This window comes from Aphanomyces invadans (assembly GCF_000520115.1).
Source record: "Aphanomyces invadans strain NJM9701 unplaced genomic scaffold supercont1.42, whole genome shotgun sequence".
In the NCBI taxonomy this organism is placed as follows: Eukaryota; Oomycota; class Saprolegniomycetes; order Saprolegniales; family Verrucalvaceae; genus Aphanomyces; species Aphanomyces invadans.
Genome location: NW_008580187.1, coordinates 48,034 through 74,815, shown reverse-complemented (window position 1 = coordinate 74,815; position 26,782 = coordinate 48,034). Strand labels below are relative to the sequence as shown.

The window sequence follows — 26,782 nt, the reverse complement described above, 5'->3', positions numbered from 1 at the left end:
CAGTCCGTGACCTTGTGAGCCATAGACTTGCACTTGAGACACGCAGCAGGCTTCCGCGCAGGGGCAGACGGTGTGTCCGACTTGGTCACTCCGTCCGCGGACCGGGGTTTCGCTGATCCAGCTCCCCCGTCCGGTTTCTTCTCGTCGGGCCTCTTCGACGCATGGCCTCGAGCGTCTTGGCTCTTCGGCGGCTTGGTAGGCTTCTCTCCGTCTTCTACACCGCCGTAGAGTTGGTAACCGGTTGCGAACATCCGCAACCAGTTGACGAAGCGAAGGACGTCGGAGCGCAACGGCTTGTTGACTTGCAGTTGCATTTGCTTCTTGATGGCCGACTGGAGCATCGAGGGTCGGACCACCTTGACCATAAGGTCCACGTCAACTTTACCCTCGTCCTTGAGTACCCACTCTTGGTTGTGGCGTTCTAGGGCCCTCATGAGCCCGTCGAGCATCTCCCCAACCCGAGAGTCGGCGTCCAGAATCTTCGTGTCGAAACGAATGGTCGCCTCCAGGCGCCTCTTCAGGATGTCGAGGTCACGCGGCTCTACTTCCAACGCCATAGAAAACCACGCGATCCACTCGGACTCCGTGATTTCGTCGTACGGCCGGTTGAAATCTCACTACGCCACACGGCGCTTAGTGAAGTGATGTACACATGCGGACACAGGCATCACGAAGGGTCTAGCGCCGGCCGTCTGTAGCGCGTTGATTTGGCCCACGTACCTCTGATAGGCGCGCATAAGAACACGGTGCTCTTGCTTGGTCGAGCCGCTAAAGCTCGGAGCTTGGGGAATCACCGGCGCATGACAAACATACGAGACGTCTTCGCCCATGTCGACGTCATTCTGATCGCCTTGAGGCTGCGACGGCTGTTGACTCGCTGTCGCGACAGTTGTTCGCGGCAGCTCTTGTCTAGTCGCCGCGCCCGTAAAGTCGTCGTCCTCACCAGCCGGTAAAGGCACTTGACTGGGGTCTAGCGGCCAGCCTCTGGCAGCCGCTCTTGCCGCTGGAGCGTTGCCAACGCCACCTCTCCAGGGCATGCTCATGTCGGTCGCCTGAACCTGTCGTCGCCGCGGGGAATGGAAGGGCGCAGGCACCGGCTGGAACGTTCCACGACTGCCGCGCGTCAGGTGTCGGGAGTTTCAACCACGCTCCCTCGACCGCGACCTGTCGTCGTCGCCACGTGGCAAACGCGATCGGTCTTGTCCGTCATGATCACTATCAGCCATTTCAGACTCGTAGTGCACTAAAGATATCTTTGTTGTGAGTCAGCGCCTTGTTCGTCTGCACGGCGGCTTCTTTCCGGGAAGCAATGCAAAATCCAAACGGAGTTACTTCTCATTACCTTCTTGTCAGTTCATTTCGTCCCCCTCAGTACAGTAGCACCTTGCCAGGACGCCCAGACTCCGGGACGACGAGACCCCGGATGATTTTCCTTACAGATCGTCCCGAGCTAGGTCATACCGTAGTGATTGATCCAGCATCCAGCAACTGACCTCAGCGAGGTTGATCTGGACTCGGGGTGAACTTGCAGGTGTCGGCTTTTTCCGGGGTTCACATTACCACTTGGGATCGAGCAGGAGATCTACCGCGTGAGCTATTTTCTTTTTGTTTGTGATGTTGTTGTTGTATTTTGTTGTATAGTACTCCGGAGTACTCGTATGTTCCAAAGTAGGACGGTACGCTTTTCCGTCACTCATTGTACTATTCATAATAGTGTTGATTCTTTTTCGACCGCATGTCAAGGAAGAGGTTTTTGCGTTTTATATCAGGTTTTTCTATTTTCTTTTAGAAAAATCGGACATGGCTGAGTTGTAACTTGACGCTGTGGTGTATTCTTCACAAGGTCTCTACAATTGTACAGAATATTGGAAGAGCGGAAGGATCTACTCGGAACGGACCGTCAAACGAATGCCAGGTCGTCTTCATTCATATGCTTTAAACCTCAACGTCATGAAGCCCGCTCGCATTCCAAACGCGCTACACGTAAAAAAATCCATTCTTGGACCCTGTGGGCGAATCTCTTCTTCATTCTGTGCCACGCTCTAGCTAATTTGTTCCAAACACCAAGAGTCTCATGCTTGGAGTGTCATGAATATATATAATATTGGAGGTTTTCCTCGATACAAATACAGTAGTACACTGGCTTACTATGGCATACTATGTCTACTACTAGTACGAGTAAATCGAGCGCCTTTCGATCCAAGTTCGGCGACGATCTTCCGACGACATGGGATTCTTCCGCTCGCTCTTGGTGGTGTTTGCGATGGGTGTGAGCTCATCGGTGGGAGACACGCCTACGACAACGCCTGGTTTCGCATTCAAGGATGGTTTGGCGCAAGCCCCCGTGCAACTCCAAGCGTTCATCGACCTCGTAGTGCAAATGCTCACATTGCCTTGCTCTCACCCTTCATGATTTGAGATAGTTGTGCCCGTACAGCAAAGCTGCGTACCCTGCGCTCAAGAAACTAGGAGATGCGTTTGATGGATCGGATTTCCGCCTCACCTTCCAAGTGCTTCCCTTGCCGTTCCATCGCAATGCGTTCCTTGCTGCCCAATCGGCAGTATCCGTGGTACGCCTTGTTCGACCCAATGAACAGTACCCGGCATGCTGTAAATGAGTAGGTACAAGCTGTTGGCCCACACAGCTTTGTGCCGTGGCTGGAAACGATATACGCCAACCAAGATACGCTGTCCAATGCCAACACGCTTGACACAACTCCCTCCACCCTCATCAACCAACTCGCGACTTGGGCACATGCTGCGTTCCCGTCCATCAAGATTGACGCTTTCCGCGAGACGATGCAACCTGGGACTACCACTGACGAAAAGACCCGTCAATTGTTTCGGTACACCCTGGCCCATGGTAGGAGCATTTAGCACCTGAATGCTTGGCGACGAGCCATGCACTTGAGGAGCTCCGCGACGTAACCCAAGGATCTCTCTCCTTCAGGGATTGCCGGTACTCCGATGTTTTTTCTGAACGGGGTCCATTTCAACGACGCCGACAGCGCATGGACGTTTGACGACTGGTGCGGTCGGTCGCGCGCCGCGTCCATCTCGTCTGGAAGTCGTTGACTGGATCGGGGATGCATGCGTAGGTACAAAGTCATCAATCCGCTCGTCCAAGCCAACAAGGCCGCGGCGCCTCATTCAAGTGCGATCGTTCCTGACGCATGCCCATGGTCTCACAGTCACTCCATCGTAGACGTCATGTCGATTCATGTGGCTCTCCCCGACCGCACTGTGCACCTAAACGCGCCCCCTTCCGTGTGCGGCAGCGACCACGTTGCGTGTGGAATTGCTGATGGAAAGACCGTGTGCTGCAGCCTCGCGTCGGAAGTGTGCATCGTTCGCCGCGGTTGCATGCAGCATGAAGCGTTGGCCGCTCTCGTGCAACAGTAATCGTTCCAATTTGCACCCCGTTTGGTTCACGACGCGGAGGTTCTAATGCTGCCTGTCATGACTGTGCTCTGCGTTGTCCCGAGGTCAGGATTCTCATGCACCAAGCATCAAACCCTTGGACACACCATCCATCCAAGCCCACGTTGAGGGCGCATGAGATAATTTCAAAATGCACGTTCAAATGCATCAACGGACCTCTGGACTTCGCGCGGATCTTGTCAAACTGCCTTTACCACCCAACATCGAGTTGGATGATGGGAGACCACCGTTGGAACGTTCAGTCTGTTTTCTTGCACATGCACAAGGCTATTCAGCTCCACTACATCGCCTTGGAAGTACGTTTCTTTTGATTCTCTGCCGGTGAGATCCGAGCTTCGAAGGTCCCTGTCGTTTAGCAGGAACCCCATCGTGCACTGCTTCATGTCATGCGGTGTGTCGCTGACGACAATTGCAATGGACGGATCATCCGGATACAGCACCCGGACGTGGAACCAAAACTTATTCGGACAAGCATACTTATCCGGATTCGCACTTGAAGTTCATCGTCTCGTGCAATGGTCAATATTTTTTATGTATTGAATTCCCTAGAGATTCAAATTGAAAAAATATTCCATCATGGAGAGAACGTGCGGTGCGCGCACGTGAAGTACGGAGGCATCATAAACGAGCGCCATTTTGAATTTGACGATCGAGAAAGGACATGGCTGCGCTCCCGCCGTCTGCGCTGAAGTGGCCTGTGCCATCGGACATCGAAGTGAGCGACTCCACCACGCCGGCGCATATTGGAGACATCGCGAAAGCGGCGGGCTTGGTATGATTGATAACGCTCGAGCATCTTCCACTTAACATTCATGTGTTTGGGGTCCATGACAGCTCGACGACGAAATCGTGTACTACGGCACTACCAAAGCCAAAGTTCAACTGTCCGTGCGAGATCGCTTGGCGTCGGTCAAGGACGGCAAGTACGTCGTAGTGACGGGCATCACTCCAACACCTCTCGGCGAAGGCAAGTCGACTACCACAATCGGGTACGTCCAGCGTCGTCATCGTTTTCATTTGCGCTAATCTCATGAAAATTAGTTTGGCGCAAGCATTGGGTGCTCATTTGAACAAAAAGTCCTTTGCGTGTATTCGACAGGTAAGCTATCCACGTTCTTCGCTGCAATGTGACAGAATTCTCTCACATAGCCGTCGCAAGGCCCTACCTTTGGCATCAAGGGTGGTGCCGCTGGGGGTGGATACGCCCAAGTGGTGCCCATGGACGAGTTTAACTTGCACATGACTGGGGACATCCACGCCATCACCGCCGCTAACAACCTGGTACTCAACGCCGCAGCAAAGACATCGCAATGCAATCGACTGAGGTGGCCATATGTAATCCATCCCAGGTCGCGGCTGCCATCGACGCGCGCATGTTCCACGAGTCGACTCAATCGGACAAGGTACGATATTTATTGAATGCAACCTTGTAAATACTGCATCAACGCTTTGAATGCACCTCTTTTGACTCTACGGGGATATACATGGCCTCTCTGGGTGGTGTTCAATAGTTCACGGTCTACTTGGACTTGTCTGCCTTATCGTCGCCGTTGGTCCCTGCATCCAAATCCACGGAGGAGGATTTTTGACGGCTCCTGATGTAGGCGTTGTTCAACCGCCTGTGTCCGGTCAAGAAGGACGGGTCTCGAGTGTTTGCGAACGTCATGTTGCGTCGCCTGCGCAAGTTGGGCATCGACAAGACCAATCCCGACGACTTGACCGACGACGAGCGCAAGCACTTTGCTCGTTTGGACATTGACTCTTCCACGATTACTTGGTATAGACAAAACTCCCATAGATGCACTCGCATTGTCGGTTTTGTGTATTGATCTCGTTGAGATGAATACACAAAAATTGCCAAGTGTGGATGAGGAATGCCTCGGGGATATTTTGCCTTGACTGGTTAAATGCTGTAGGAACCGCGTGCTCGACACGTGCGATCGCTTCTTGCGAGGTATTACCACCGGCCAAGCTGCGACTGAATTGGGCCATGGCCGTAACACTGGGTTCGACATCACGGTACGAGTCATCATGGCATCGGTTCTTTGTGTTGAAACGTTTTGTCGGATTCACGAAATTGGTGGTCCAGGTGGCGAGCGAAATCATGGCCGTCTTGGCGTTGGCGACGAGCTTGGCGGACATGCGCGAACGCTTGGGTCGAATGGTAAACCATTCAATAATTCGTTCGGGGTGATACTCAAAGAGCTATCTGTGAAATTTCAGGTGATTGGCATGAGCCGAAGCGAAGTTCCTGTGACCGCCGACGACTTGGGTGTCGGCGGCGCCTTGACTGCGTTGATGAAGGATGCCATCATGCCGTACGTCTGCTCGATTCGTCTTCACGACGATTAGTGAATCAATGTCGTAGGACTCTGATGCAAACGGTCGAACAAACGCCAGGTTCAGTGACTCCTCGAAATCCTGTTTGCAAGTGGAACGCAAGTTCATGGCTTGTGGTTAGTGCTGGTTCATGCCGGGCCGTTCGCCAACATCGCACACGGCAATTCCTCTATCATCGCTGATCAAATCGCGCTCAAGTTGGTCGGTTCGGATGGAATTGTTGTCACTGAAGCTGGATTCGGCGCCGACATTGGCATGGAAAAGTTCTTCGACATCAAGTGCCGCGCCAGTGGTGAGTTTCGGTGTGTCCAGTTAACGTTATGGGTGATAACGCGTGTTTTTCTCGCTCGATATAGGTTTGATTCCGCAGTGTGTCGTGCTGGTGGCGACTGTGCGCGCACTCAAAATGCATGGTGGTGGCCCCACTGTGACCGCTGGCAAGCCGGTACGTCAATTCCACTTCCCAAACATGACACGTGATCCCTGATCTTTACACGATTATGGCAGTTGGATGCAGTTTACGTCGATGAAAACATCGACCTCGTCACGGAGGGGTGTGCCAACATGATGCAGCACATTCGTAATGCGGTTCGTCAGCCATCGCAAAGCGTATTTCATCGCGGTTTGTTCACGATGTTTGGTACAGCTCAAGTTTGGAGTGTCGGTTGTGGTGTCGGTGAACCGTTTTGCCACCGACACGGATCGAGAAATTCAAATCGTCCGGTCCAAGGCCGTCGAGGCGGGTGCGTCCGCAGCTATCGAATGCAACCACTGGTATATGTCGTTTCAAAGTGCGCCTATTGTCCCAACACTCTTTTCATCAGGTCCAAGGGTGGTGCAGGGGCGGTCGAATTGGGCAAGGCCGTCGTGGACGCGTGTGCGGCGCCGTCCAACCATTTCGACTTTTTGTACCCCTTGAACTGGTCTATCGAAGAGAAAGTAGACGCAGTGTGCAAAAAAATCTACGGGGCCGACTCGGTGGAGTTTTCGCCCTTGGCGCTCGAAAAGGTCAAGGTCTTCACGGCCTGTGGCTACGACAAGTTTCCGATTTGCATGGCCAAGACGCATCTCAGCTTCAGCACGGACCCGACCAAGAAGAACGTTCCGTCTGGGTATGCGTCTCGCATGGTGATGAGTCATCTCATGCACGAATGTAGCTTCTCCGTGACCATACGAGACATTCGTGCGTCGGTCGGCGCAGGCTTCCTCTACTTGCTCTGTGGTGACATCATGACAGTGCCTGGGCTGCCCACGCGTCCTGGCTTTTACGACGTCGACGTCGACTGCGACACTGGCAAGATTGTCGGGTTATTCTAGACACGCTGATACCTAGTCCTGTGGTACACCGAATGCCATGTTTCGTCCAAAGTACAATGGAATTCTCTGTCTGCGCCGTCTTCGTGCTTGTTCGTGTCGCGAGGTGATGCTACCACCAAGTCACCTAGACATCATGCAACTGGTTGACCCTGAACGACTCGAATGTCGACAGGTTAGGAAAGCTGCACGCTGAAACCACCCAAGGTGCTCACGAATAAAGGTGGGTGAGCCCACCGACCACCTTGCGACGCTCGCCCGTCAAGTCGATGGGCTATGGAGCTCAGGTGGATTCACGATCGCGCCAAGATGATACTGTAGGAATGTGTGGTCGATAACGCTCTGCCAATGCACAGATTCAAGCATGCTGCAAGAGCATCGCGGTGGAAGCAAGTGTGGTGCCGCGACTCCCTTCTCGAAGTCAGTTCCCACAAGTTTCATCCTTTCGATCACATCGCTGTATACGTCAAAACCATGCGCGCATGAGGGCGGCGATGACAATCACCCGGCGTTTGTACTCCGACGTCACGACCCAGCTCCGAATGCTCACACTTCCTGTGGCTGCGACCGCGCACGCTAATGCGTCTCGGGCGCTGCAAACAGCGTTGAAGCTCAGCTCGACGCCTGCCTTGGCTCGTTTCAGAATGATTCCGAAATCACTTCCATTGGCATAGCGCCATTGTCCACGACTTTCCCCAAGCAGCGCGGCACGTCCAGGCGGATCCTCGAATGCCATCCATTCAGTCCACATCACCAGCGATACGCATTGTATTACCATGCTGAACAACCTACAAAGCTCCAACAGCTTCCCTGCCGCGAGCGCAATCCAAGCGGGATGACAATCGGTCTTCTTCAACCTTTTTCGCCATAAACACCCATGTTATTCTGGTTGACGCGCGTTGGTGTCGGCGGCATGGATGCGATACCGCGCGACAGTTTCCTCGACAAGCAAGTGGTCGCAATGCCAGTCGCTGTCGAGCATGTGATTGATAAAGTGGTCGGCGACGCTTGTCCTAACGTGAGTCGACTGCACCGCCCTGTGCACGTCGTGCCGGCTCTGCTCCATGGCTGCCGCGGGGCTCAGATGTCCATCTTCGAGCAACATGCGTAGTCGCACGAGATGCAAGTGGCCCTTCAACACGTCGACGCTGGTGGCGTCGGCATGCAAAAGCAAATGCACAACGCGAGCTCCACGCCTCGAGGCTACGTCGTCGTCTACTTGGAGGAGATACCGCTCGTTTGCAAATGTGTCGAGCGTTTCCAAGCGCAGCTTGTCCAAGCGGGAGCTCAAGGCGACGCTGGTTCGTTGGAATCGACTGGGGTACCCCGACTGGAACCGCAGCACAAACGCTTCGTTCGCGCTGACCTCGCTCGGGGACAGAATCGGGTTCTCGTTGGCAAGATGGGTGGTCGAGCGGTCATGTCCTTGCCAGTAGTGGTCGATGACCAAGTGGAGACGTTGTTGGTTCAACGTGTGCAGAGCCACGATCGAGAGCGACTTGTAGATCGACACCAAGTGGATGGCGGAGAGCACGCCGAACGCCGCGGCGACGTTGGCGGTCGCACTACCGACAATTGGCGAGATCGCAATGCCCAGCGCTGTCCCCACAATCGACGACGCGATCGACTGCGATCCAGCCTTGGCTGTGATGTCGGCCAGGTTTTCTTTCTGCGCAAACGAGTAGTGAAACCCGGCGCGGGTTGCGCTCGACGACAACCACGAGATGTTTTTGGCCACGTTGGCTGTCGCAGCCATGGGCAAAAAGTAGGCCGGACAGAGCGGGGTGAGGATTTCGACGAGGGTCGCTGCGTCCATGGCAAAGGCCGACACCATGCGCCACCGCTACGCGACGTTTGGTCAACTATAGAGCTCTTCACGAGGGCAGTGCAATACGTTTTGGGGAATACACTGGAATCGAACCCACATTCAACAAGGCGTCCAAGTCACGACATCGCCGATGCATTTTGGATCGCAGACTTGACTGCGCGCCCCCCCCACGATGCAATCCAAACTCCATCCATGAAGCGAAACCCGGCGGAATTACGCAAACGACGTACCTTGGGGTCTGCGTCGAAGCGATGGTTGACGAGGCTTGCGAACAGGACACCACCAAACTGCCCCAACCCATCCTTGATGACCCAATTGAGCGCGGCTGCCATGGGAATCGCGCCGCTCTGGAGACCGATCGCGAATAAGAGCGATTGCATCGAGAGGACCCCGCACGTCGAGCCAGCGACGCTCGCGATGAACTGGTATCTGACATATGGCAGATAGTCTGGACTTGTTGACGTGGTATGGTCGCGCGGAAGGAACAAGTCTTCAAGAAGCAATGGGATATTTCGGATCGACTCTGCCAGGGATGGCGTTGACGACGCCATGAGTTCCAGCGTCCGTGACCTCGACCCGGCTGGTGTGTGGAACGCATACTCACGATGGCCATGTTGTTGCGAGGCAGTCAGTGGTCGCTTCTCAACCGTCTTGTGGATTGCACGGAAGCAGCGGGGAAACGATGCCGCCGCATGGACGCAGCGCATGCGGCGCGACACCAGCATCCTCGCGCGGTGGTTGCTCCGAATTGAGTCGACAATATCCGGATACCGTCCCAGTTTGAAGCACTGGGGTTGGCTACCCGGATAACATGCACCCAATGAGTAGCAGCGTAGGAACATGCGAACCTGACCAAGAAACCTCGAAACCCCGGAACCCCGAAACCCCGCCAAGGAAATGCAGGGGTTTGCTTTGGGAAGCAGACCACCTCGATGAAGCAGCGTATTTCCACGATGAAGCAGCGTATTGCCACGCAGTCTCACCAGCACCCAAAATGGCACTTCGACGGCATGGTTTCCTCCGACGAAGTTGCATGCGTTGCTTCGTAGCTGCCATGGTGGCGGACAGCAAGTCGTTCCTCGGTGAGCTCATTCAAGTATTGGGAAGATTTAAGCTTGAAGAGCGTGGTGGGGGGATGGTGAAGTCATGTGAGAGACGAAGCAGCGTCGACTGGGACAGCGAGGGAGCCGCGGCCGTTGAGGGCACTGCCGTGGATAGATAACGCACGAGTCGACGATTCCATCGGAGCGACGGCGAGGTAAAGCAAGTGGACTTGTCACGGGCAGACTAGAGATAACTGAAGCCTCCAACCTTGCCAACTGCAAGCTATGCTGTGGCTCAGCCCAGCGCGAGGTGTCGGCAACCAAATTATCTGCTGGCAACGACAGAACTGCGGATTGAGCTAGCAGTTGGCGAGGGTGATGTTTAGCAGACACATGGAGTGTTTTTGCCCACTGATTTGGTGGTCTCGGTCATCAGCGAGCAGCCCGCCGCCCAGGAACACCGTGAAAAGTACGTTGACGCCTGAACAACGTGTTACACAGCCAATACGCGCGGTGGATTCGAGAGGTTGGCAAGCGCAGCCACGTTCTTCATGTCGAAGGACTCGGGGCATCCTCAGGTTCTGCCTTGCTCTGGTCAAAAGAGCTCGACTGTAGACGACATGGCTCATCTGGTATGGCCGATTTCCCGCAACCACGAGCTCTTGCTTACTGGCATTCGCAGGAAAGAATGCATGTGAAATAGGATCGGGTGTGTACCTCGCGGTGAAGGCACCATTTGATGGTGGGACTAGCCCGACGACGTTGCGAGCGGGGGGAACCTGAAGCAACTGCTACATGTGAACCCCGAAACCCTTTGAGGTTTTGAAGTGACCACTTGCCACGCATGGAACTGGAGATTATGTGTTTGGAGCTCGTATGCACGCGCTGTGGTTCGACCGTGCAAGTCCACCTCGAAACCCTGACAGGACCCTCACGCTCCCGTAGCTGCATCGGGCAGATTTCATCCATCCAACAACCCCTTGCGGAAATAGTCCCCCAATGGTCGACACCCCCCACCATCGGCCATTCCGTCGATTGTCGCTAGTCTTGTCAACACCCCCCTGGGTTCTGTACCCACATCAGCCACACCTACTTTGTCGACATGCGTGACTTACCACGCGCCACCATTGAATCTCAATCTGTCTGCGATCCCCACGTCCTTCCCAGGTCCAGCGGTACCCAAGCTCATACACGTTGCGGCGACCCCTCCATTCTACTTCTCGAGTGTCGTGCCCCCCTTGTGCCCTTGGCCCAGATCAGGCTCCCTCCCACGGGGGGTTCGAGTTCCCCTGCCCGAGCTGCTGTCCAGGGAAGTTTCCATGGATGCGTTGACGGCGTCGTCGAGACAGGACCTGCCACAAGACGTTCAAAACGACGGCTGACACACGTCTCGAACCCGTTTGAAACGGCTGCATCAACATTTGGCAAAACCGTTACATGACGCGGCCGCGTCATCCACTCATTTACTCGTGGATTGGCTGAAATGCTAGATTTTCAAAGTATCTGATTGGCTTTCGCTGAAACATGGGAGGGGCAGGTTTCGGATACGGTATCCGGTCCACCGCCGGCCTGTCTTTTCTTTCACTTTTGCATTTCCGAGCACCATCCCGCATCAACCATGACGGTCCAGCCGCAACTCGACTCGCTTCAGACGTCCGTGGACGGCGGCATCCAAGAAACCCAGACCTACTTGGCCAACGTACGTTGCATGCGCTCCTTCGATGTGTGTGTGCGATGGCGGCTGATGGATGTGCGTAGTTGCAAGCACGCATTGCCGAGTACGATTCGCAATACCAAGTTTCGGAAACCGCGTCGTCGTACTTGCAAACAGCGATTGACGCTGCGAACGCTGCCGTCGACGACTTGAAGAAGTCGGCGACGTCGCTTCGCACGACGACCCTGTCGGCTGCCCAAAAGCCTGTAGAACTTGTCCAACAGGCGCTTGCTCAAGTGTCGCAGTCCCTTGTCGTCATCAAAGAACACGCCGCTACGTACGACACCAAGTTCCAGCTGGCTGTTCATGATGCCCGTGGAAACTTGGAAACTTTGACGGCGGTCACGCGTCAACGCACCACGGATGCGATCCAGCAAGCGTCGGAACAAGCCACCAACGTCCAAACTAGGTTGGCGTCCACCGCGCATGGCGTGGGTACCTCTGCCATCGCCTATGCTGGCGGTGTCGTGCAAAAGGTGGAAGCTATGGACCAATATTACCACGTGAGCGAAAAGCTTCAAGACACTGTTGCGCTGGCGACGGGAAAGGCCAAGGAATTGGATGCTACGTACCAAGTGACCCAGCGCGCTCTTGACTTGGATACCCAAGTCACTGGTGGGTTTGGCGCTCGCACGTTGAACAGCGCGACCGAATTGGTACATTCTGGCCTGGACTACATCACGGGCAGCCTGCAGTACGCCAAGGACGTTGCGACGTCGTCCAACCAGCCCATGACCACGACAGTCCCGACCCTCGAACCCGTCAGCGCATCGGTCGACGACGTGCGTGTGAAGACGACAAAGACTGGCGCCGTCGAAGTGCACGAAGAAGTCGTCGAAGACGCCCAGTAGATGGGATCCTTTCCTCTAAGTATACATATATATTTGAACATCCCCCCACCTTTCTTGGGTCGATGCATCATGTTGGTGCCGCACGCGCCGGAGCACGGTCCATCCCATCATCGCGCCATAGCCGTGACCTGCGCTCCCCAAGACTCGATGCCAAAATATCACTTCGCATGCTCCGCGGCGATCAGCGCGCATGGCGACGAGAGCGATCGACGACATTTGAACAACGTCGTTCATGTGTCTCAGTGGGACAACGCGAGGTGGTTCATAAGGCGCCTTATAACTTATTTCCTTTGGAAAACAGCATCGTACGCATGCGGGTCAGGATGGACGGGCCGGGAGCAGCCTGTCGAAACGACGATGCCGCGGCTTGGGTCGGCCTTGTCGGCGATGCTGCACGACCCCGTGAGCCGTCGCGATGGCACACACCGATTCATCGTACCTGACTTTCTTCGATTCGTCGGGCATTGAAACACCACGGGGTTTTCGTGGCGCTGGTCGATCGAAAACACCTTGTCGACGGGAATCGCGAGCCCGGTCTCGGTCGATGCAAACATAACGTCGACCGACGTTTGCGTCGGGAGGACCGGCCGGGACACGATCGCCATGAAATACTTGGCGCCAACGGGGGCCATGACCGCTTCGCCGATTGCAAACTTGGTCTGGCTCGTGAACGTGTGATGTTTCCTGTCGTCCAACGGCGCATGGGGCACGCAGTGGATGCGATGGAGGGTCATGTCTCCATGGCACAATGTGGTGTCGGCGCTCGACCCGCCTTCGTACCCGCTCGCGCTCTTCCAATTGCGCGTAAACCGCTTCTTCGGGCTCAGCACTGCCTCACGTCGTTAGCCACACAACTCGATCGCTTGTACCTGTGGTGTCTGTGATGGGCGCGATGTAGTCGTACGGCACGCCGTCGTAGGTTTCGCCGTAGTCATACACAACACGGTAAGCGTTGGTCGCAGCGGCCACGGCTTGGATCTGGCCCGTGCAATACTTGGCAAAGCGGGGGCTGTACGCTAGCACGTGGTCCAGAGGAAGAAACGCGGGCGGCTTCTTGGTCGCGGGCACGGCGGCGTGCTGGAGGGTGTGGAACGATGCCTGGCCTGCGGCGTGAGCTTGCGATCGAGACGGAAGCGCGCGCGTACCTGCTTGAGGATCACACCGTCGGCGAATTGAATGTCGCAAGTGTTGTGCGCGTTATGCACGTTGCACACGCGGCCCTTCTCCAGGAGGTTGCTCATGGGGTGCGTGGCCGTCACCCAATCGTCAATGTTGAACCCTTCTTCCGTCGCCCCCATGCCTGGACGCCGCCGCCGTGAGCCCGTCCAAGATGGCGCCGCCACGTACCAAATGTCTGGTGGATATCGAGCGACATGAGGAACGCGCCCGCTTCCCGGCTGCTCGAGTCCGCTGTAGCAATGGTTGTGACGATATCGGCGAGGCGGCGGCGGGTCGCACCTTTGCGCAGAAACACAGACGGCACGGACGAGTCGACTTCGCCGTTGTCGTACTCGACAAACACCGTGCGATTCGAATTGATGCCGACGATGTACCCGTGGTTGGACACGCCCAGCTCAAGGTCGTGCACGATGATCTAGTGTCGAGTAGTCAGGCGCCGTCGCTCGTATACAAGCGAGGAACGAACCCGTTCGTGGACGCAAAACGTTTGCCCTGCCACGTCAATCTCAACGTCGTTGGTGGCTGTGATCGCATTCGACTGGGACCTGCGACAGCCACATGTTCGTCAACGTTGCTAGCAACGGCTATGCGCCCGTACCTCGGCACCGCGACCAAGTGCTCGAGAGGAATGCTCGTCAGTGCGTCGTGCTCCCCGTCAACTTTGACATCAAATGCCGTGGCACACCGCCGGCGGCGAATGGTGCATGGCACGAGTTGGTCGCGCACCCACTGTCACCGCCCATGAGCGCGACACCATCCGACCAGCACACCCCCACGTACACTGAGCACTTTGGCGCCGGGGTACACCAGGTCGTGGACCTTTGCGAGCTCGACGTACTGCTCAAAGAGGTCCGCTGTGGGGTCGCACGGCTGACACTTGGCAGGAGCGACCTTGTCATGGAGTTTCTGGTCGAGATCTACACGGCCTGGTCACACCAAGCCAACAACGGCGATGTACCCTGGACGACGACGGCGTCGTTTGGCGCGGGGTGGCCTTTGGGATGGGGCTGGATCGAGCCAAAGTAGCACAGGGGCAGTGCATGAACCAGCACATGCTTGCGCGGAATCGCGTCGGTGGTCGGGTGGTCAGCATTTGGTGGCAGCAGCGCCATTTGCTTGGACGACGAGCCGCGGCGCGTCGACGCACCAGGCGGTGGTGGACCGTCCAGGTCGTTGTTCGAGCTTTGGCGGGTCCCAATCTGTTTCATTTTCATATACGTGGCGTGCATGCGTCGGAGAGTCTGGTCCGCCGCGTCCCGCAGCGCTTCCGACTGGCCGCTCGACGTCTTTGAGTACACGGCGATTTCAGCCGTGGACAAGCCACCTGGCTCACTCGTCAGTCGAGCGAGTCATCCGTCCATGTCGCCGTACCGCGATGGATAGCTTGGTCATCGTACACCACGGCGACGGATCGGTGGAGAGTATATGGCGCGGGGTTTGCTTTGTCCTGATGGAGCGATGGCTTGGAATTGGGCGATGGAAGAGCCATCTTGATGTGTGCGAGGACGTGTGCATCGATGCCAATCTCGTTTTGCGACGCCGCGACTTGTGCGGCATCCGGGACGACAGACCCTTCGCTGTCGTCGTCTTTATGGTCTGCACAACATTACGTCGTGAAACCCCGAAATCGATCGATGCCACAGCACTCGAACTCCAACGCACGACGCGAACGAACCTTCCATGGGCACAAACTGGAGCTCCATGTCAAAGTCCTGTCCCAAGATCGTCTGAATGTTCTCGAGAGGCACGTGCTTGTCGAGAGTCAGGTCGTCAAAGAGTATGGATACGGATCGGCCCCGCGGTGCCGCGCCGAGCGTCGACGTGCTATCGTGGTGGCAGTCTGTTTTCCCGTCATCTCCGTCGTCAATGTCCAGGATGTGCCCTGCAAAATACTCGTCGCTGCTGTGGCACTTGGCCAAGACGTAGTCGCCGAGTCGCCATGCCATGATGGCTCGCTGCTCCCTGTTTTCCACGTACTCGGCGAGCTTGGCCGCGGTGGTCCCGCTCGAGCTTTTCAAGTCGACGCCGTGCATGCTCTGCGACCGACGTGAGTCGTTTGATCTCGGCTACCGACGTACCCAGTTGGAATCGTGTCCCGTTTGAGGTTGTAAGCTGCTTCGCTGGGACCGCTCCCGACCGCTCGTGTCTGGCTGGGACGACCGATCTCGACCACTCGATTCTCTCGTCAACCGAGGAAAGATCGTATTGCTCTTCCCACTTGTCTGTTTTTCCAGCAACCGGCGCCCGCTCCCTCGCAGCTGGGTCGCGCGGGGCTGGCTGTTTTCCCGAACGAGGGGCGGAATCATGGCGTGAGCAGTGGATGGCCCAATCTTGGGGGCTGTGACACCGGAAGCCACCGGCAGTGTTGCCGAGCCTTGGGCAGCTGCCATCGAGCCCCCTTGTACCGGGGCGCTATCGTGACTGGGCTATATTTGTAGCCAAGACACCACCCTGATCCGTCGAAACCGACGTGAACAGGTGAAACTAGCCCCCCGCGCGCGGTTCCATCCCGTCATCGATTGCAGGGCGCGATGTAAACGTCAGGCGTAGCGATTCACGCGCAAAACTCGATGGGCCGTCGCCGCCCCTGGACCTGGCTACGATCGACTACAGGCAACTGCGACCAGGCTTGCGTCCTTCGCGCATTCTCCACTTGGGAATCCACTCGGATGGCGCGCTCCACGTCGAGCCAGGCCCATGGCCGTCGATCTGTGCAAAGTCGGAAAGAGAGGCTGGCAATAGCAACGAGCTCTCTCGACCACACTTGCGTATGACGTCAACGATTCATGCAGCAGATCCTGTCTTGTTTTTGATACCAAGCTCCTGCGCGCGCAGTCCGAGCGGCACCCGCAGTTGGAATGCACTCCCCCCTTCCTCTGCGAACAGTGACCCATCCACAGCAACATCGCCGCCGCATGGCGTGGCTCTGCATCAAGATTAGCAAGTGGCAAGACCAACCTTTCACGTTCCTCTATGGCCGAAAGGTTCGAATCCCAAGTTCGTTCTACAAGAGGGCTGCCAGGTGCCCCCCCGTGGGGGGATGGGTGGGTCGCCATCTACTCCAACAACGGAATCGCTACACTCAACGCACGATGGTTTGGAGATGCGGTCGTGTCGGGCAATTGGGACGTGTCGATCGCATACGGCCGCCACGATTTGACGTCAAAAATGTACAGGACGCCCCGGACGTGCACGCAAAGGAGGCCGCTGAGGATGGCCGACGCTTTGTCCAGGTACTCGACGCCGTCGTGCTGAAGGTTGCGAAAAGTCAAGTGGTGTCGAGCCACCGCGTGGAGAAAGTACGACCTGTGGCGTGGGGGCGACCTTGGCTCGGTTCGAAATCGACGCCGCTGCACGACATAGCAGACCAAACAGCACGCGAACGTAATGGCCACGAGCGTCAAGAACCGCGAGATGCGCCCGATGTACAACGTGCCGCTGTGGCAGGCTACGTCAAAGTCGACGGCGGTCGCGATGCACGTGCGGGCGACGTGCACCACGTGGAAAACTGGCCAAGTGAGGGTCCATAGCCATGTGACGACCCAAACGAGTAAGCTGCACCATGGCGCGTACAGCGCCGTGTATCGCCGCGTCAGGGGCGACATGAGGTCGTTTACGATGTACACGAGCCAGCTCATTTCACCGCACGACATGAGCGTCGTGAGCCAGAACCGTGGCGGCGACGTCAAGTACGTCACGAGGCCGGAGGGGGCGACCGTGAGGTCGAGGGGCGGCGTCGAGAGGAGGCAAATCGCGGTCACCGCGCGTAGAAAGATGAGGGGGCGGCCGATCCAGACGAGGCCCGCGACGCGGTTGAATTGGAGCATGTTCCAATTCTCGACATGCCCGCGGACACCCACGATCGTGCAACCGGTCAGGGACGCCACGACCAGCAACAGCAGGGTGACGTATCGAATGCAGCACCGGATGTAGTATGCAACGTTGACGGGGGTTTCCAGCGGGTCGGCGGAGACGACGCGCGGAAGGACGGATGCCGACGCGATCGTGATGGCGTCGCCAGTGGACCCGACGACCCGGACAACGTCCAACTCGCCCAAGACCCATTGAAATAGCACGAGCCACGCAAAGTACTCGATGTGGGGGTCGGAAAACACGGGGTCGTGCGCGAACCGCGTGGTAAAATCCACGGGGTTGCCGAGGAACTGGACGATTTCCAGGTGAACGTTGTCGACTACGTCCGCCTTGACGGCCCGCGCCGATTCCCCAAACGACGGCAGGTTGGTTTCCCTGGCAAGTGTTTGCAGCGTGGCGAGCTCGCTCTCGCACAGCTCGGGTTCCTGCAGTTCAATCGAGCACACGGTCATGGGGGAAGCCGTGGCGGCTGGCCGATGTAGTCCCATGGCTAGCACCGCCATAAACGCGCGCTGTTTTGTAGCATACACCGGCAGGACCGCAAACAACCCTGCCTCGTCCCGCGACGGAGTTGGTCGGCCGCTCTTGAGACCAAACAAGTTTCCGCCCAGGAACATCTCGCCCGTCGCCCACGCCGGCGGCAACGCAAAGTAGTTGAGGCTCTGTCGAATGCTCGAATAGTTGGAAAAGCGACGCTCGGGACCGTCCACCAGCGCCAGCACGACGGCTTCGGCGAGTTCTTGGTAGAGCCTGGTCAGCGAGGCAGGTACCGCGACTCGATAGACGTCGGTGGAACCAAATGGGCCGAGAAAATCCCGCACGAGCGCCATGGTCGGCGCGAGCGGCGACGTCAGGTGCCCGCAATCGACAAGGAGCTGCTCCGCACTGTGGTTCTCGAACGCAAACACGTTGCTTTGACGGACCAGCGACATCCCGCGACTCGGCAACGTGCTGCAGTTGGCGACCGCGACGAGGTCGTTGGCAAAGCCCCAGTACATCTTAAACGATGTGGCGGACGGCATGTCGACGGCGCGCTTGATGAGGCGAAGGGTCATGTCATACTGGACTCCAAGCGCGTTCTCGATCGAGTACACTTCATGCACGCCGAGGATCTTAAAGTTTTGCCACTGCGTTGTGTAGTGCACGATGCCATGGGCTCGCCACGACGCAGCCTCGTCGATCACCGCCAAGTCGGAGCCTCGTCGGACGCGCTCGACCCATGCCTGGCCGTCGCGCGTCACCTGGACAGCGTCAAAAATGGCCGTTTGGACGGCATCGCCCCAGCACTGCTGCAGCGCCTCGCGCTGTGCATTGCGGAGGACCGATTCAAGGTATACGGCGCCGTTCGTCTGGGACACTTGAGCGCATCGCTGTTGTTTGTGCACCGAGTTGGCCATTTCCCACGTTTGGGCAAAGTCGACATAGCAATACGGGGTAAAGATCCACGGGACGTCACAGCCGTCCATTTGGCGGAGCCCGCGAATGACGTTTTCGAGCGAGTTGACGTGATCCTGCAGGGAGTTTCCATACTGGGTCGTGACAAAGATGGTGGTAAACGTCGAGTTGTAGCGTTGATTGGGGTCGCCAAACTTGGCGTCGTCGATGCGTCGCGACCATCCATTCTCAAGCTCCAAACGAGTGGCTGTCGTGAGATGGCGAATAAACCAGTTGGACAAGAACGTCTGCGCTCCGGTCACGTTGTACCCCTTCCACCAGAAATCGTTGGCCATCGTCGACTCGGTCAGCTCCAAGTACAAATAGCTCGCCCCGACGGTGGCAGCCATGTAAACGACGCCAGCCACCGCGATCCATTGGCGGTACTTTTGGTGTGGCGGCGCCGGCATGGTGCTGGCAATGCCTTGGGGGCGACCGACTGAGGAATGCCGAAATGTCGGGTTTGGAAAATCTACGACGCCGCCGCGATCGTCGCCGATACAGTCTTGCTTGTGGTGTCGATGGAGGCGGAGAAGCATCCACAGCTTGACATCGAACACAGCTCCCATGGGCAGCATCCCCGACATGACACACCCGACGTGGTCGAGCGTCAGGCCCGTGTTGTACGGCTCGGCTAAGAGCAGTTGAGATGCCACGGGTAGCAATAGGTGGTGCTGCGCTGCTCGATCGCAAGGTTGCGTTCGTTTCGTGCACCCAAACACGGCGGCAGCCGCGTACGATGCAGCGACAGCACTCGCTTGAATCAAACAAATGCACCCAACACGCGCGACGCTCCCAATCGAAAACGACCCGTTGTCACAATCGACCTGGGTGTCGACGCCGACGAGAATGCAGCGCGGGTGGACGAGGGCGACGGGTGCGACTGGAGCCACGAGCTCGAGGCCGACGACAGCCATCCATGCCACACCACTGCTCACGGGGGAATACCATACCGGCAAATGCTGCGTGAGAGGCAGAAAGACGTCGATCGCGACGTAGGTCAGCCACGTGGTTTCGCCAGCCAACAGCGCAACGTCGAGCAAAGACCGGGCGTCCTGACGCAATTGCTGAAAACCACTGGGAGCCACGAAAGCGACGTTGGCCGTGCTAAGGACCACGATAGCCGTCATGCCGCGCAACAGCAGACATGGTCGCCCGATCCAGACCGACCCCACGACACGGTTGAACTGGAACAGGTGCAGCCCACCGCTGGAAAACTTGTCTGCGGCTCCGTACGCCATGACGAGCATGGCAATCCCGGCCATGGCCATCGACACGTACACGTTGATGTATCGTACGTAGTTGCACGCAGTCTGCGGCAACTCGAGCGGGTTTGCCGCTAGAGGGTCGAAATCGTGGCGAGGCGAGATCGTTGTGAACGAGCCTTTGTCGCCTTCGAACGAGTACACTTCGCGGAGGCCGTGGACCCACTCGTACACGGCAATCCACCCGTAAAACGACCACGCGTCTGCGCGACTGGATATCCATGGCGTGACCAACAAGACTTCCGACAAGTTCGAGTCGGTGGCGAACTGAATCAACGACACGTTGAGCTGCATCAGCGTCACCCACGCCTCTTGTACGAGACGGATCGTGTTGCCAGACCAGACAGAACTCACGGCTCCGACCCGAATGGCATCGTACACGGCATGCACAGGCGCCAGCGCTTCCGTGCACACCGAGCGCTCGGCGAATGCACACACGTCGTACAAGAACGCGGCGTCGACGTCGCCTCCGTCAAACATGGCGACGAACGCCATGAGAGTTGGGTCGGCGTTCATTTGTACTGTCAGACGCGATTGAACCCCGCACGAGTCGTAGAACCCAAACGACGATTGCACAAACGGTTGGGGCCACCCGTTCATGCACATGGGGTTGCCACCGTAGAAGGCGTAGCCAGCGTCGGCCCATGCTGGCGGTGTCGGGTGGACATCGGTGGCCGAGCGCACGGACGTGTACTTGGCGGTGGCGACCTCGTTGACGCGCAGCGCAACACTCAAGTCATCGCGAAAGCTGTGGACAAGTTGCTTAAGGGCCGCGGGGGGAGCATCATATCGCACGTCCATCGCTCCGAACGGACCGATCTGTTGGCGAATGAGCCGTGACGCGACGGAAGGGCGGGCTCCCATGGTAGCCAGCTCGTCCCAGCTGATGCCAACGTTGTCCACGTGGTTGGGAGCTCCTCGGACGAGGCTGCATTGGAACACAGTCGAGCACATGAAGAGGTGCATGGCAAAGCCCAGGAACGCCTTGTCGGTTGTTTGGCGCGTCACGCGCCCCGCGTACGCCACACGGTTGATTTGAATGGTCTCGACGCGTCCGAGCGCGCTGACGATCGCGATGGATTCCTCGATCCCGAGCTGGACGGCGTTTGTGACTTGGGTTACCCACGACGTGAGGCCCACGACGTGTTGCCAGTGGGCAAGTTCGTCGTCGAGGGGCAGCAGGTCGCGAGTCGTGTACTCGTCCAGCCACACTTGGCCAGGTGGGGACATGGCGATCGCGGAAAAGATGGTCGCGTTGAGGAACGGGTAAAACATCGACTGCCGCGCCAGGGTACATGGCGTGTTGCGCAGAATCGAATCCAAATACCGGGCGGCATTCGTCACCTTGGCTCGATCGCTGTTGCACCGCCGCTGGCGCGCCGCCGTTTGGGCCAACTCAAACGACCGCCCGAAATCGACCCAGCAGAACGGACTGTGCACGACCAGGTTTGCCGAAAACTCGGCTTTCCGCAGCGACGCGATGACGTCTGGCAACGGCAACGGCGACAGGAGTAGCCCCCTCGCCCTGGACGGATTCAAATCAATGACAGTGTTCGTCGCGCTGTAGTCTTTGAAGATGGCCGTGTCGAGCGGCAGCTCCGTCGCGGTCTGCACGACCACCGACAGCTCACGGTTGTACAGATCGGCCAAGTACGTTTGGATGCCCGACGTGTTGAAGCCTGGCCAGTAGTAGTCGTTGGTCGCGCTGCGTTGAAAGAGCAAGGCGCACTGAATGCTGCCGGTTATCGTACACGCGAGGTACACATACCCTGCAGCCGCCTGCCACCGTCGGCGGGGGCGCTTCCCCTGCACGGGGAATGTCTTTGGTGGTTGTCCGTCTTCGGTGCTGGTGTCAGTGACGACGTCGCTCGCTTCTCTCACGAACGGCTGCACCTGCATCGATAGTTTTTGATGGAATACCGTGGAAGTCCCGTGGAGCGTCGGTTCCAAACGCTCCAAAATCGAAACGGTGGTGTGTTGCATGGTCGGGGGGTCGCTGCCTAGCTTCCCCGATGTCGCCGCGACGCTGCATGGAGAAATCGCGTGTGGCGCCAGGCCATGGGGCTGTTCTTAGGCTCAAGGAATGGCGCCGCGGGTGCTGTGGAGCGGATCAAGGGGGAGGGGGCGTCCACCTCGAAGCGAAGGGAACTGATCGGTGATGCAAAACCGATAGGCGCCCCAACGGTTTTCTGCCTCGAAGTAGACAGGCAGGACGCAGTGGCGTTGAGTTGTTTCAACTCATGTCGAGCACCGCTCTCGGAGCGCCAGACCACGGCACGTCCAGCCGAGTGGCGGGGAGTTGCTCCATTCCGTAACTCGGTGGTCGAACCCATCCTGGCCAAGTCGTGCTGAAGGCCCCAACTGCCAGAGTCCGTGATGAAGCGTAAACAATGGTGGTCGCAATCCTCCGAGCCCCCCAGTTTACTGTTAATTGCGGCCCATCTTTCAGGTCGGTAGCACGCAAAGGCGGCCGTGCGGTTGATGGGATTCCATCGTGCCAGCATGAAAGCACAGTGGCCCCACCACCACATTCAGGCATCATTGGGTAAGGCGATGTTCTCTCGGGCGAGTCATGGTGCTCATGTGTGCGGAGTAGGAGCTCGCGCCGTCGCCATCGACTTCACCACACTCGGACTCTAGTACGATTTGGTCAAGTCACGGTGAACTTCTTGATGGGACGGCGGATCGTCTCGGGTTTCACTGCTGCCGGTCGTTTTGGCGCAGCTTCATCGGGCGAGGCTAGCATGACTGTCGTGCTGCCGTTGGTCCGGCTAAAGTCGCATGCCGCTTTCTTCTATCGACTACGGGCGACGGTCCGGCGAAGTAGACGGAGCTACATTCGAATGAATCGGACGCACATCAAGGGGACTGTTTCCTCCGGTTTGAACTCGTACAGGTTGGGCTTGACCGGGCATGCCATGCAGACGAGAACGCGAGATCCCGGCAACGGCTCCCACCCATTGTTTGCAACACGTACACGACTGCGCCGCACATCTAACAGCAGCACTCTTTGAGAGGCACAACGCGGTGGGGCACATCTAGCACTTTGTGCAGGGGTCGATCTCGTCGTGAGTTCAGCCTGACTCAAGCAATTCATGAGGATTTGGACCCAGCGAGTCACAACCCCCCGCTTGTAAACCCGTCGAGCTTTTCACCAACGGGTCGATCGGTGTGCACGTTGACCACTTTCAAATATCCTGGTGGCGCCGCCCCCAACTCCGTGAAGCGCGACAGGTACAGCTGGTACCAGGCCATGCGACTGCTGAAAGCGAAACCAAACACCGCGACGGTTGTTTTGGCGACTACGAAGGTCGAGGTCGCCTTGGCTCTACCGAGACGATCACTTGAGTGACCTCCACGAGAACAATTGCGCCTACCTGGAGGTACTAGCAAAAGTCGAGCGGTGCAAGGCGAAAGCAGGCCCTGAATCATGCTCCATGACACGCTGGCGTCGAGTTTGAGCGCGTAGAGATGGGAACGTCGGCCGTCCATGCTTTGTAATGCTCATGCTTGTGTCCCACCGGTGCTTCGGCTGCAAAGAGCGCGGCGGCTGCTTCCATCGTCGCTTTCCTGCGTTGGCCACTTTTTGGCCAGCCTGGTACAACAACACCACGTGCGCGTCAGCCATGCCAGGACATATTCCGCCTGCGACTCTGCAAGGGGCGAAGCGCGACCGATGCACGCGGCCGGCCGCCATGTCGTCGCGCGCGTACTCGTGGAGCTGGCAAGAATTTTATATGCACTTGATATTCTTTCGAAAACAAGACAATGGTGCGGAAGGATATATATGTAAAAAAGTAGTTTAATTATGCATATGTTTTGGTGCATGTGGCGTATTCATCCTGCCTTTCTCGATGGTCAAACGAACCGGGAGGCGCTCAAGTTGAAGCTCTCGGCGCGCACCGGAAGCGCTGCCATGCACGCATCGCGGTGGAGGGAATGCCAATACAGTGCTTGAAGGGAGGCCTTGAGTGCGTACCACAGGACACTCTCACCTTGCAACGATGCTGCAACCGTACTGGTGACAGTACAATGTCCTTTTGAATCGCGCTTGGCACGATGGGATCGAGTGGAATGCCTCTGGCTCGTCCCATCGCATGCAACCGTGAACTCTTCTTTTGGTTATCTGGCCCATCAACTACAGCCCTCTCGGGCTGGACAGAGGAGACGGGGTGTTTTTCTCGCGGGGGGAATGCACGTATGTTAACGGCTATGCGCCTCCGTACTTTGCAGGTAGTATCGCATGACGTGGTGGTGGCCATGGAGTGTTGCCAGCTCGAGGGGAGTTTTCCCCATCAGATACTAGAGTGAGCAGTGTGAGCAGTCCATGGCACACATGCAGGGCGACCTCGGATTCTTGGTTCACGTCGCATCCCGCCGCCTGCAAGTATTTCACGGCGTCCAAATGTCCATTTGCAGCAGCAAAGTGAACCGCCGTTAGTCCCTTGTCCATTTTTCCAAGTTGGTAACACCAACCAGTCGACGAGATTCATGTACCGAGGCAGTGCGTCCTGCCAGCGACGCTCCAAGGCTGCGAAGCTGTTGCAGCATTGCGCAGTGGCCGCCTTTGGCAGCCAAATGCACAGCAGATTCCCCATCCTACACATTCGACCAGGAAGCATCCAACACTCCATGCACCAGTCACGGGATTACGAAATTCGGGACGCCCACGAACGCGGCCAGTTGGATAGGATCCTGCCGCAAAGTAACGCAGGCCTCAATACCTGGAACGTACGTGGCGCAAAGCGTCCATCAAGACGTCGACGTGATTGTGTCGTGCAGCCAAGTGAATCACGGTGTTGCCCGTCTACAAATGGCAAGGCGCGCTTGGTTTTAAACACATCATGTGGGAGATGCTTTACTTCGTCGGCTGCAGCAACGTTAGCGCCTTCGTCCAGCAAGAGATGGAGCACGGCCAGTTGCCCTGTCTTGGCAGCGTGCAACATGGCGCTGTTGAGGACATCCTACGCCGTCACTCAGTTGGGTTCACGTTCAAGGAAGCAATACCTGCCGATTTTTCAATGGCGCATGCAATAGCGCCTTGACTGTGGCCAAGTGACCGCGCTCCACTGCTGCATGGATAGCTGATAAGCCAACAAGGTCGGGTCGCAACGCGACCAGGTCGTCCACCAGAGCGACGTGCCCCCATGCAGCGGCAATCGCAACGTGGAATTCGGTCCAGTCGAAAAACGGGAGCAGGGCCATCGCGAGCTCTTGATGGCCTTCGCGAATGGCAATGATGAGTACATTGATGCCATCCTGCAGCCCAAACATTTCAAGACTCTCGCCGGAGGACAATGGACAGTACTGGTCGGGTCGACGACACGTCAGCCCCTGCGTGAATCAGCATTGCTGCGATGTCGAGCTGACCGTGGTAGGCTGCAACGTGCAAGGCAGTCGACCCATCCTGCTTTCGTGTGCATGAGAAATGCCTTCGCGACTTGAAACGTACTGCGTCGGCGGCGTTGAGATCAGCATTCGCGTCTACGAGGCACTGGCAAATTGTGCGGTGGCCCAAACTGGCAGCAATCATGAGCGGCGTCGTGCCTGCTGCATCGGAAGCATTCACATTTGCGCCATTTGCAATCAACTTGACTATATCCTCGGCGAGCCCCAACGAGGCTGCCTCGTGAAGCGGGGTACAGGCGTTTGATTCGGACATTCCAGACAACTCCACCCGGTCTGTCCAGCGTCGGTGAGGCTGTGCAGTCGGTCCCAAGCATCAGCAAGTAGAAGTACCATGGAGCCTTCCAAGTGAGCTGGGCTGCAGAGCTTGGATGGACGGCGGCAATTCGAATTTGGCAGAATGCACGCGGCGACTTGAATGGCATTGCGCGGCCTGCTGCGACCACAACGGAAGGAGGAACTTTGCGTCATCTAATCCATAAGGCAGGGGTCACGGCATGGCCTATGCTGCTCGCCGAGCTCGATACCTTTCTTGTAACAGTGTACGGCAACAAAGGCAGCCGATAGGAGCCGCAACGGTAGACGGTGTCGGCGCATGCTCAAGATCGAATGGCCGTCGAAACGTCACACATTTTGATTGGATACATTTTTTGGCATTTACAAATCGGATTGGATAAAATGTTGATATCACCGTGAAGATCACCATTGGCACAAATATCTCGGCGAAGATATTTCGATGGTACGTGCGGCGGTGGCGTGCGCAGCAGCCCTTATGAAAGTGATATGGAGCAAAATCTCCAAATGGCCGGGTGGTACATGAGCACAATTGGTTTCAAGCGTCGACTACGTGCCTCGAAACGTCCCCACACAGCCCTTGACCTCTAAAAACCAACACCAGACCATTCGAGAGCGGAAGTGTACCCCGACCAGGGCGTCCGAGTTGCAGGGGTGTTCGTTTGCTTCAACGTTGAGGCTCGCCACACGGCACGCCGGACGTAAACAGCCGAAGCACGACAAACCCATCGAGCATTGCGGCTGGTTTGTCCAGCATACAGTAGTAAATGAAGTCAACCGAATCGCCACGAACGTTTTAT

At 57.1% G+C, this 26,782-nt stretch overlaps 10 protein-coding genes across 12 annotated transcripts; 5 read left to right on the top strand and 5 right to left on the bottom strand.

Annotated features, from left to right (window-relative positions):
- Nucleotides 1–85: 85 nt before the first annotated feature.
- On the bottom strand, nt 86–1,037 carry H310_12698 (hypothetical protein; the record flags this gene model as incomplete). Its single annotated transcript, XM_008879876.1, has 4 exons — nt 86–182; nt 250–541; nt 601–617; nt 721–1,037. 4 exons carry the CDS (start codon nt 1,035–1,037, stop codon nt 86–88), a joined length of 723 nt encoding a protein of 240 aa, XP_008878098.1.
- Nucleotides 1,038–2,177: 1,140 nt separating this feature from the next.
- Nucleotides 2,178–3,596, top strand: H310_12697 (hypothetical protein). The gene is made up of 6 exons (XM_008879875.1): nt 2,178–2,371; nt 2,424–2,570; nt 2,623–2,863; nt 2,951–3,029; nt 3,099–3,154; nt 3,206–3,596. The coding sequence occupies exons 1-6, from the start codon at nt 2,228–2,230 to the stop codon at nt 3,400–3,402; spliced, it is 864 nt and encodes a 287-aa protein (XP_008878097.1). The 5' UTR covers nt 2,178–2,227; the 3' UTR covers nt 3,403–3,596.
- Nucleotides 3,597–4,089: 493 nt separating this feature from the next.
- On the top strand, nt 4,090–8,489 carry H310_12696 (hypothetical protein). The gene is made up of 17 exons (XM_008879874.1): nt 4,090–4,213; nt 4,276–4,430; nt 4,483–4,540; nt 4,591–4,722; nt 4,791–4,844; nt 5,046–5,218; nt 5,358–5,460; nt 5,531–5,605; nt 5,665–5,759; nt 5,810–5,841; nt 5,903–6,073; nt 6,138–6,226; nt 6,289–6,369; nt 6,428–6,555; nt 6,606–6,893; nt 6,939–7,201; nt 7,271–8,489. Exons 1-16 carry the CDS (start codon nt 4,103–4,105, stop codon nt 7,096–7,098), a joined length of 1,905 nt encoding a protein of 634 aa, XP_008878096.1. The 5' UTR covers nt 4,090–4,102; the 3' UTR covers nt 7,099–7,201; nt 7,271–8,489.
- On the bottom strand, nt 7,770–9,690 carry H310_12695 (hypothetical protein). The gene is made up of 2 exons (XM_008879873.1): nt 9,154–9,690; nt 7,770–8,938 (listed from the first exon to the last, which is right to left on the bottom strand). Exons 1-2 carry the CDS (start codon nt 9,646–9,648, stop codon nt 7,976–7,978), a joined length of 1,458 nt encoding a protein of 485 aa, XP_008878095.1. The 5' UTR covers nt 9,649–9,690; the 3' UTR covers nt 7,770–7,975.
- H310_12694 (hypothetical protein) lies at nt 8,668–10,248 on the top strand. The gene has a single exon (XM_008879872.1). It carries the CDS (start codon nt 9,735–9,737, stop codon nt 10,143–10,145), a length of 411 nt encoding a protein of 136 aa, XP_008878094.1. The 5' UTR covers nt 8,668–9,734; the 3' UTR covers nt 10,146–10,248.
- Nucleotides 10,249–11,558: 1,310 nt separating this feature from the next.
- On the top strand, nt 11,559–12,601 carry H310_12693 (hypothetical protein). Its single transcript, XM_008879871.1, has 2 exons — nt 11,559–11,665; nt 11,725–12,601. Exons 1-2 carry the CDS (start codon nt 11,585–11,587, stop codon nt 12,529–12,531), a joined length of 888 nt encoding a protein of 295 aa, XP_008878093.1. The 5' UTR covers nt 11,559–11,584; the 3' UTR covers nt 12,532–12,601.
- A 161-nt stretch (nt 12,602–12,762) lies between these two features.
- Nucleotides 12,763–16,130, bottom strand: H310_12692. 2 transcript variants are annotated; one of them, XM_008879870.1, is made up of 13 exons: nt 15,789–16,130; nt 15,386–15,746; nt 15,082–15,306; nt 14,669–15,034; nt 14,491–14,627; nt 14,309–14,439; nt 14,177–14,255; nt 13,990–14,125; nt 13,879–13,941; nt 13,677–13,831; nt 13,401–13,629; nt 12,971–13,360; nt 12,763–12,921 (listed from the first exon to the last, which is right to left on the bottom strand). In XM_008879870.1, the coding sequence occupies exons 1-13, from the start codon at nt 16,098–16,100 to the stop codon at nt 12,806–12,808; spliced, it is 2,700 nt and encodes an 899-aa protein (XP_008878092.1). In that variant the 5' UTR covers nt 16,101–16,130; the 3' UTR covers nt 12,763–12,805. The 2 variants fall into 2 exon arrangements, with proteins under 2 accessions (XP_008878092.1, XP_008878091.1); XM_008879869.1 differs by having other exon boundaries at nt 12,971–13,629.
- A 370-nt stretch (nt 16,131–16,500) lies between these two features.
- On the top strand, nt 16,501–20,483 carry H310_12691 (hypothetical protein). The gene has a single exon (XM_008879868.1). The coding sequence runs from the start codon at nt 18,681–18,683 to the stop codon at nt 19,458–19,460; it is 780 nt and encodes a 259-aa protein (XP_008878090.1). The 5' UTR covers nt 16,501–18,680; the 3' UTR covers nt 19,461–20,483.
- A 2,584-nt stretch (nt 20,484–23,067) lies between these two features.
- Nucleotides 23,068–23,790, bottom strand: H310_12690 (hypothetical protein). The gene has a single exon (XM_008879867.1). It carries the CDS (start codon nt 23,772–23,774, stop codon nt 23,400–23,402), a length of 375 nt encoding a protein of 124 aa, XP_008878089.1. The 5' UTR covers nt 23,775–23,790; the 3' UTR covers nt 23,068–23,399.
- Nucleotides 23,791–24,297: 507 nt separating this feature from the next.
- H310_12689 lies at nt 24,298–26,285 on the bottom strand (the record flags this gene model as incomplete). Of its 2 annotated transcripts, XM_008879866.1 has the most annotated exons (11): nt 24,298–24,584; nt 24,631–24,726; nt 24,780–24,881; nt 24,936–24,977; nt 25,018–25,089; nt 25,145–25,246; nt 25,290–25,541; nt 25,591–25,689; nt 25,735–25,964; nt 26,022–26,159; nt 26,216–26,285. In XM_008879866.1, 11 exons carry the CDS (start codon nt 26,283–26,285, stop codon nt 24,486–24,488), a joined length of 1,302 nt encoding a protein of 433 aa, XP_008878088.1. In that variant the 3' UTR covers nt 24,298–24,485. The 2 variants fall into 2 exon arrangements, with proteins under 2 accessions (XP_008878088.1, XP_008878087.1); XM_008879865.1 differs by lacking the exon at nt 24,936–24,977 and having other exon boundaries at nt 25,007–25,089.
- Nucleotides 26,286–26,782: the final 497 nt, after the last annotated feature.

Excerpts from the sequence above, each read along its gene's own strand:
- H310_12691 (XM_008879868.1), top strand. The coding sequence starts at position 18,681 with ATGCACGCCGAGGATCTTAAAGTTTTGCCACTGCGTTGTGTAGTGCAC.
- H310_12697 (XM_008879875.1), top strand. The coding sequence starts at position 2,228 with ATGGGATTCTTCCGCTCGCTCTTGGTGGTGTTTGCGATGGGTGTGAGC. Across the intron at positions 2,864-2,950 it reads TCGGTACACCCTGGCCCATG|GGATTGCCGGTACTCCGATG; the intron begins GTAGGAGCATTT and ends TCTCTCCTTCAG. Across the intron at positions 3,155-3,205 it reads GGCCGCGGCGCCTCATTCAA|ACGTCATGTCGATTCATGTG; the intron begins GTGCGATCGTTC and ends ACTCCATCGTAG.
- H310_12694 (XM_008879872.1), top strand. The coding sequence starts at position 9,735 with ATGCACCCAATGAGTAGCAGCGTAGGAACATGCGAACCTGACCAAGAA.
- H310_12696 (XM_008879874.1), top strand. The coding sequence starts at position 4,103 with ATGGCTGCGCTCCCGCCGTCTGCGCTGAAGTGGCCTGTGCCATCGGAC. Across the intron at positions 6,227-6,288 it reads CTGTGACCGCTGGCAAGCCG|TTGGATGCAGTTTACGTCGA; the intron begins GTACGTCAATTC and ends CGATTATGGCAG. Across the intron at positions 6,370-6,427 it reads TGCAGCACATTCGTAATGCG|CTCAAGTTTGGAGTGTCGGT; the intron begins GTTCGTCAGCCA and ends TGTTTGGTACAG.
- H310_12693 (XM_008879871.1), top strand. The coding sequence starts at position 11,585 with ATGACGGTCCAGCCGCAACTCGACTCGCTTCAGACGTCCGTGGACGGC. Across the intron at positions 11,666-11,724 it reads CCCAGACCTACTTGGCCAAC|TTGCAAGCACGCATTGCCGA; the intron begins GTACGTTGCATG and ends GGATGTGCGTAG.
- H310_12695 (XM_008879873.1), bottom strand. The coding sequence starts at position 9,648 with ATGCTGGTGTCGCGCCGCATGCGCTGCGTCCATGCGGCGGCATCGTTT. Across the intron at positions 8,939-9,153 it reads GCTTCGACGCAGACCCCAAG|CGGTGGCGCATGGTGTCGGC; the intron begins GTACGTCGTTTG and ends AACGTCGCGTAG.
- H310_12692 (XM_008879870.1), bottom strand. The coding sequence starts at position 16,100 with ATGGCAGCTGCCCAAGGCTCGGCAACACTGCCGGTGGCTTCCGGTGTC. Across the intron at positions 14,126-14,176 it reads CGTTTTGCGTCCACGAACGG|ATCATCGTGCACGACCTTGA; the intron begins GTTCGTTCCTCG and ends ACTCGACACTAG. Across the intron at positions 13,832-13,878 it reads CGATATCCACCAGACATTTG|GCATGGGGGCGACGGAAGAA; the intron begins GTACGTGGCGGC and ends GGCGGCGTCCAG.
- H310_12690 (XM_008879867.1), bottom strand. The coding sequence starts at position 23,774 with ATGGACGGCCGACGTTCCCATCTCTACGCGCTCAAACTCGACGCCAGC.